General features: G+C 41.5%; 1 protein-coding gene across 1 annotated transcript in view; it reads right to left on the bottom strand.

The window, feature by feature from the left end:
* The window catches only part of STAM (signal transducing adaptor molecule), a 63,068-nt gene that overhangs the window by 29,904 nt on the left and 24,703 nt on the right, over positions 1-8,461 (bottom strand). The window contains exons 3-7 of the mRNA XM_006036381.3: positions 5,135-5,210; positions 4,944-5,039; positions 4,240-4,386; positions 3,889-3,979; positions 2,619-2,811 (exon numbers count right to left, since the gene is read on the bottom strand). Coding sequence (XP_006036443.1) covers positions 2,619-2,811; positions 3,889-3,979; positions 4,240-4,386; positions 4,944-5,039; positions 5,135-5,210 — 603 coding nt within the window. The remainder of the gene's footprint in view (positions 1-2,618; positions 2,812-3,888; positions 3,980-4,239; positions 4,387-4,943; positions 5,040-5,134; positions 5,211-8,461) is intronic.

Here is an 8,461-nt window from a genome sequence, read left to right as displayed (position 1 = left end):
CAGCACCTTGCACTTGTCAGTGTTGAAACCCATCCTGTTCTCATCCGCCCACCCCTGTAACCTGTCTAGGTCAAATTGCAGCCTATTCCTCCCTTCTAGCATGCCCACTTCACCCCACATCTTAGTGTCATCTGCAGATTTGAATAGGGTGGTTTTACCCCCTCGTCCAAGTCACTGATAAAGATGTTGAACAGTGCGGGTCCAAGGACTGAGCACTGGGGAACCCCACTGCCCACATCCCTCCAGGTCGAATGAGATCCGTCCACCACCACTCTCTGGGTGCGACCCTCCAGCCAGTTAGTGACCCATTTGACTGTGTAGGTGTCGACACCATAGACCCCTAGTTTTTTAATGAGAATGGGGTGAGAGACAGTGTCGAAGGCCTTCTTGAAGTCCAGAAAGACTACGTCCACTGCTACCCCTGCATCTGAGGATTTTGTGACCTGGTCATAGAAGGTAACCAGGTTGGTCTGACAGGACCTGCCTCTAATGAACCCATGTTGGTTGCCCCTAAGCACAACCTCCCCTGCTGGCCCCTCATGGACATGCGCCAGGATAATTCTCTCAAAAAGCGTATCCAGAATCGAGGTAAGACTAACTGGCCTATAGTTTCCTGGGTCCTCCTTCCTCCATTTTTTGAAAATGGGAACCATATTGGCCCTTTTCCAGTCCTCTGGCACCACACCAAAGCACCACGAGTGCTCGTAAAGTCGTGCCAGGGGTCCTGCAGTGACCTCTGCTAATTCCCTCAGCACTCTGGGGTGGAGGTCGTCAGGACCAGCTGATTTAAATATGTCCAGTCCCTCCACAAATTCCCTGACTAGATCCTCGCTGACCATGGGCCTGGGTGCACCTCCCCTGGGGCCTGAGGGGGTCCCAGCGGACAGGCTGATCTGGCCCCTGTTAAGGAAAACAGAGGCAAAGAAATTGTTAAATAGGTTAGCCTTGTCGTCTGGTGAGACGACCAGATTTCCTAGCATGTCTTGCAGAGGCCCCACGTTACCAGGTACCTTCTTTTTGCTCCCTATGTATTTAAAAAAGGACTTCTTGTTGTCCTTAATCTGGGTAGCTAGTCCCAGTTCCATCTCCGCCTTTGCCTTCCTGACCGCCCCCCTACAGCCCCGAGCTACCGAGGTATAGTCTTCCCTGGTGATGTCCCCTCCCTTCCATTGGGTGTACGCCTCCCTTTTAGCCAGGAGATGTTCCCGTATGCTTTTGGTGAGCCATGGAAGCTTTTGTGCCCTCTTGCCCCCCTTTGACCCTTGTTGGGATTACCTCCCTTTGGGCATGGAGGATCGTCTCCTTAAGGATCAACCACTCCTCTTGGACACCCGACTCCCCTCCCCTCCGGGACCTCAGTACTTCCCCAACTATTCTTCTTACCTCACAGAAATCCACCCTCCTTAAGTCCATGGCTGCTGCCTTGCTGCTGGCTTTTGCCACTTACTTGCTTAGCTCTGACAGCAGTGAACACTGCACCCTGAGTGGCTTGTGGGATGGGAGTTGAGAGGGCTGGCTGGCCACTGGGGAGATGGAGGGGTGGTCTGAAGAGAGCAGCCGCAGAACTGAGACTAGTGGCTGGGTTTTCTCCATCACTGGGGCTGTGCAGGGAAAACGTACAGAAGTTCCATGCACTGGTTTGCCCTAAATAGAATAAGTTTGATACTACATAGATCCAGGTTTGTCTTACACTGAGTTCTGCAAGTTTTAAACTGGTTTGTGTGCATGAAACTTCTGCACAGTTACAGGTGTAGATTGATTGCTAGTCCCTGAGACCGGGTCTATAAGCATAAGCGTAAGGTCAGCACCAGGTCAAGCTAAGTTTAAAATCAGGCAGCCATTCTGAACCTGATTTAACCTTCCCAAATGTTTGTACTTAGCCAGGGAGAATACCAAGCCAATTTGTCAACTGTCATTTTACACTACCATTTTAAAATACGTACAAGTGCTTACAGAATACTTTTTTTTTTTTTTTAATCTGAATTCAACAGCCAGTCATTGTCAAGAAAGCATTCTACTGTCTTCATACCACCTTAATTAGTAGTAAGTTAAGTGTGTGTTTTCATCGACAATGTATTTCAATAGTACTTGTATTGCATTTTTAGGAATTCTGTAGACATTCTACTTTGGCCAAGTTTTGCTGGAACATATATTTTTAAAACACCCACAAACACATTTGTTTTGGCAAAAGGACAAGAGTTGAGACAGTTATACCAGCACAAAAAAATGCTGGTGTTGAAAAAGCAATAGTGAGCAAAAATCTGTTTTCAAAAGCATTTTTGCAAGCAACTGCCTCTGTATTAGGAAGGTTTTACCAGTATCTCTATCAAGCAATTAATGTTAGCACAGCATTAAGCTGTTAAGCAGAGATAAGCATCAAGAATAAGAGAAAGAAAACTTCAAAACAAAGGTCAATATTTAACAGATTTACTTTCTCCCAATAGGCTCCTGCAACTCTTAATTGTGTTTCTATCATCACAGTGTAACTCCAACTGAAATATGACAACAATCGACTGCAGAATCTGAGAATTTAATAAGGATCCTAATATTTAAATTCATCATTTGTCTGAAGAATTTACTCCTAGTATTCAACAATCAGGTGTGCCCATCCAAGTTACCTGTCATCAAGTATAGTTATAAGTTCTCCAGCTTTAAATGTTAATTCATTATCTTCAGCAGCCTCAAAGTCATAGATAGCACGAACTTTCCGGCCCTCATGTTTGTGATTTGTTAGGAGACCTGAAGTGCTCGGATACAAACTGGAAAGTGTTGTTTGTTGTTGCCTTTGTTCTTTTAGTGATAATTCAATGGCTACAAAAGATAAGTTATTTTTTATTAAAATTCACAGCTACAGAAGTAATAATTCAAAAATTTTACTTAGTATAAGCTTTAAATACAACTATGAATGTGTTACGCAAGATAGAAGTTCTGTCTTTCATTTAGAAATAACCATATGGAACAAAAACCTAACTCATGTGAAAGCTAATGAACATAATGCTACTCACAATGAAGACACAGGAGCTTCATCCCGGTGCTCAAGAAGTCAGGATCAAAATCAGTAACTAATATTTAAACATAAAAGGCCTGATCCAATGAAGTCAGTGGAAGTTTGTCCACAAGATCAAATCTGACATTCATAAATGCAACATGTTCAAATCAGTATTTTTCTTTGGATACATACAAGTTCCAATATTTTAAGTTTAACATTTCAAACAGCATTTTCTAAGACAGAACTACTGCAGCACATGGTAGCTCTGTTAGGAGTTTTAAAACCCTACTCAAAGTTTTTAGGATGGCTACTGGGCATTTAAAGTAAATCTAAGTTCAATTATCTAACAGAAAACTCCTTAAAAATGCCAAGGTCAAATTCAAAAATTGTATTAGTTTACTGAATACATAGATTCTATGTAACCACTGTCAGGTTGCTTAGTTGTATAGTAACTTGTCCCCAGTGCCTGCTGCAGATTTAAATCCATAAGCCATTCTTCTAGCATTGCCACTGTTTCCATATTAAAAGCCAATGACTGGGTTGGGGAAGATCAATGCATAAGAATGATCCTACCATTGTGTAGGCATATGACATACCATCATATTCCTTGCTGTCATAGTAAGCAGACAGAGAGATACAACATTACTGAAAAGGAGCTATGATAAAGGACACCACAAACCATGGCAATTCTGGAAAGAAACTGATTTGTTTATATGTACACACTGAAAAATTGTCAATATTTTTCATAGTTTTTAAATATGTAAAAATAGAAAAACTTCAGCCCACAAACACAGTTCACAAAGAACAGGAGGCAAAAAAGGAGATGAGACTAAGTTTCATAAGCATAATGAAGTGGCACTTATCTAGTAATATATAAAGAAGTCAAAAAAGCTACTCACCCTTTGCTAAATCTTCCTCCTCTTTTTTATTAGCTACTGTACCAGGATCTTTGGCTACTAGAGCTGGACTTGCCTTTGCTTGTTCTGCAGCCTAGCCAAGCAACACAAAAGTGGATAAATGGTAACATATTTTACAGTATATATTAAACTCACTATGTGGATCATTTAAAAATCTAACATGAAATCACAGAATTGAATTTTTTAAAAGACCATTCAATTTTTAAGACAAACTTTAAAAAATTTTAAATCTTAAAAATTATATAAAAACATTGACAGTTAATAGAAATTATGTAAGTTCTCAGTATTACACATATACCACTTTAAGAACCCAGAAATATTAGCATATTATACCTGTGAACCAATAGCTGGGAAAGTAACACCTTGTTCCTTAAGATTTTTTATCATAGCAGATATTAGACTAAGCTGTGGGTCATTCTTGAATTCATCAGTCCATTCCACCATGAGGGCTTTCAGCTTTTCACAAACTTTTGGATGGCCCTAGAGAACACCAGAAGTTACTTATTTAAGAAAATTTAACTGCAGACTTCTAGCAGAATATAAAGTAATCAAATTGATGTTTGCAAAATTCTCTTCATTTCCTAGATGAAACCAATATCCTGCTCCATTATATAAAACAAAGATTAAAAGGCAAAGAATCCCTTAAATCAGAGCTCTCCAACTTTAGAGTGGCCAGGGACAGCACGTTATACCAGTTATGGGCCTCAGACCCCACACACACACACACACACACACACACACACACACACACACACACTGCATAAGCTGCATGTTGCACAGACTTCCAGGACACCCTACCATTGCTGCACTAACACCCCCACTACCCCCAAACAATGCTGGGAAATGAGCCCATGCTTCCCCTACCTCAAACCTCCCTGATGCTGCCACTGAAGGGCAATTCCCACCCTCTCCTCCTTCGCACCACATGGGCTGCACAAGCAATTTCTAATCCCTAGAAGCACATATTCCACAGTTCATCTCCTCCCATTTATTTTAAATTCTATCTTGAAATCCTACCAGTCAACACTCTAAGTTACCTTATTCAATACGTTGCTTACTTCACTGGCAAAATCTCTTGAACACACTTCTAAATGAAATATTTTACCACAGTTTGATACACATGCTCCTAGAAGCTGAAAAGGGGAGGAAGGGGAGAGAGAGATTAAAACCAGGTCACGTGTTTTACAACATACTTGCATGAAGGAAAATAAAGGAAGAAGCCACCTACTGTCAGTGCCTGCATAGCAACATGAGGATCCTTATGGTTCACTCTCTTCATAATAGACCGAAGACAATCCTTAGGCCTATTAATACAGAAAATTTCAGAGCTTTTAAATAATATAATGAAACCATATTTCTTGCCATATAAAAGAAAAAAACCTAAGGAAAATAAGTTTGCCCATATGAGTCAGTAAGTTATATAAAAAAATTGGAACCAAAAAAATAATAATAATTTAACAACTACTGTATACGAGGACTGCTAGATTTCTTAAATTATAAAAGTCCTCCCATTAAACTAAAAGCATTTAATCTCTTGAGTTATAATTTTGTACAGCCCATCTATACGAACAAACTTCCATATTTTGCATACATTCCACACATATTGGAAATCATGGAGATTTCCATGAAGAACAATGTTTAGAAAGATTAATTTAGTTACAGCCTCTTCAGATTTTTGCATGAACAGAAATCTTATCTCAATAGGCAGTCTTAATATGAATACCACTTTCTGCTTGCATCTATACACAAGATAGAGCGAGATGAATAAGTGCTGTTTCAATAGTAATCTGATAAAAATCAATATACAGACAACGATATGCTGGACATTTCAAACTGTAACATCAATGGTATATTGCATGTGAAATGCAGTCTTCAGTTGGTCTAGTTATGCCTTTTGTCCCCTCAGATGAAAACTACAATGAACATACTACTAAAACACATATTTGGCCACTAGTCTTATATTGTTATTAGTACCTGGACTAGGCATGACATTTATCCTGGTGTAAACAAAACTGGACACACTACATACAGGCGTATATCAATGCAACTTATTTGAATATGGGGTAATATTACCACAGGAAATACAAGTTAGGGGTAAAATTACCCAAGCATGTTATACAGGCATGCAGGGAAAAAAAATCAGGAAGGCCATGATTTAAGATGCAACTGGCAAGGAATGTAAAAAGCAATAAAAGGAATTCTACAAATATGTCAAAAATAAGAGGAAAACCAAAGAAAGTATAGATCCCTTACTGAATGCAGAAGGCAATCTAGTTACAGATGCTGTAGAGACGGCTAAAGTATTTAATGCCTTTTTTACTTCAGCCTTCACAAATGGGGTAACCACCAGAGGATGAGTGCAGCTGGCAACAAAGATAGTAAAGGAGACAAACAAACTACAGTAGTGGAAGAACAGGTTAGGATTTATTTAAGATATGCAAGATGCTTTGAGATACTGAAGGAATTATTTAAGGTAGTTTCAGAGCTACTAGCTATCCTCTCTGAGAACTTGGAGGAGTTGGGCAATGTCCCGAATGTATAGAAAAGGGCAAATATAGTACCTGTCTTTAAGAAAGGAAAGAAGGGGGAGCCAGGGAATTATAGAGAAGTCAGCCAGACCTTAATACCTGGAAAGATCATGGTGCAGGTCCTCACAAAATCTATACTGAAGCACCCTGAGAAGAACAAGGTGATCAGGAACAACCAGCACAGATTCATGAAAAGCAAGTCATGCCCGATTTCTTTCTATAACAAGGTGACAGGCTCTGTAAGGTGTTGGGAGAGCGGTGGATATAATATACCTTAGATTTTTAGCAAGGCATCTCTCACTGACTACCATAAGATTCTCATAAGCAAGCTAAGGAAAAAGAAACTACTTTAAAGTACTGTAAGGTGGACACATGGCTGGTTGGATTATCATACTCAATATGTAGTCATCAATGGCTCAACCACTGCAGTAAACTATAAAGCTCAATACAAGCCAACAGTGGGCTTGCTCCAAAAATGCCAGCAGTCTACTGGCTTGTATCAACAGGAGTGCGACTTGCAAATCAAGGAAAGTGATCTTTCTCCTCTATTTGGCACTAGAGGTCTCACCTGGACTAACGCATCTAGTTTTGGGCCCCACACTCCATTGCGCTCTTCCCAAATTGTCCACATCCTTATTTTGGAGAGCAACAAAAATGATATGGGGCCTGGGAGATGAGACTTATGAGGAAAGGCTGAAAGAACTCGGGTCATTTAGTTTGGGAAAGAGAAAATGGGGGGGAGGAGGAGGGAGAGGAAAGATTTTGAGAACAGTCTTCAGTTTTGCTTGACAGATGATAAAGAGGATGGAGATAGACTTTTCTCTGTATCTGTAGGGGATGGGACTAGAAGAAATGGCCTCATATTGCAGTGAAGGACATTTATGATGAAGATTAGGAGGAACTTTGATTTGTAGTTGACAGTGGTTAAAAAGCTCCAGCTCCCAGCCACCTTCCATGCACTCAGCCCACCTGCAGGTGTCTGTTCATCATGCCAGGTGGAAGTGGCATGGAGTGGGTGGAAGACAGCAGCAGGGAGCTGAAGCTGGAGCCCACATGCTGAGGCAAGTCACCTGGAGGCAGCTTTCCCCTTCCGTGGCTGGGCATCTGCTGTCTAGCACGTATCCCCACAGCCAACATCAGGAGCAAAGCAGGAGCAGCCGCTGGAGCAGGGTGGGTCTGAGCAGTATCTGGAAGGCTGTGCCAGCCAGGGCCAGGGCTGTACCGTCTGGCAGACACTGGGTGGACGCAGGTGGGAGCGCAGCACAGGCTGTCCCAGGTGGGGGTTCGGCCTCATGCAAAGCATCGTGGGACAGGCATGGGCTGGAATGGGGGTGAGGGGACCCAGACTGCACCTGCTGTGCACCACCCAGGCAAGCTCTGCTGCATGTGCCCCCTGTCACCCCCATTCCCCCCCCCAACCTTAGTGCCCTGGCAGCCCTCCACACACACAACCCCCCACCCTGCCGCTGCAATATGCAAGAGTAAGACTTTATTTTGAGCTTAGGCAATTGCCTCTATATACAGTACTCAAAAATAAACAAAGCAGGACAAAAATATTTTTTTAAATAAAATTAAAATGTTACAGATTTCTAATTTTTAGTAGTATGTGATTAGTTTTTAATCAATAATTTATTTAAAATGTTATTTTCTCGAAGACTGTGTGTGAGGCCCTTGACAACTCACCAAGACCTGTTAAGAGGCCCTCCAGCTGAAATAACTGCCCACCCCTGTGCTATTGTATGTACCCCTACCAAGTGGCAAGGCCCTGTAATTGCACCTTCTGAAAGCACCTACCCCTGGATCTCTGTTCATCTGTCCCCTCTGGGGCTTGCTGTAATTTATCAAAATCATGCAAATTACACTGACATAAATGTGTCATGTATCCAGGCCCAAAAGGTCATAAGTACCTGGCAACATGTGCCTAAGACTGGCGTGTATCAAATTATAATATGCCTTAAGAGAAACACTTGTAAACACGTCAAAAGACAATCCATTACAGCAAGTTATTTTTAAGCAAACATGTCTTG

Source organism: Alligator sinensis, unplaced genomic scaffold, assembly GCF_000455745.1.
Source record: "Alligator sinensis unplaced genomic scaffold, ASM45574v1 scaffold995_1, whole genome shotgun sequence".
In the NCBI taxonomy this organism is placed as follows: domain Eukaryota; kingdom Metazoa; phylum Chordata; order Crocodylia; family Alligatoridae; genus Alligator; species Alligator sinensis.
The sequence above is the reverse complement of the archived record's forward strand: the minus strand, read 5'-3'. Positions and strand labels throughout refer to the sequence as shown.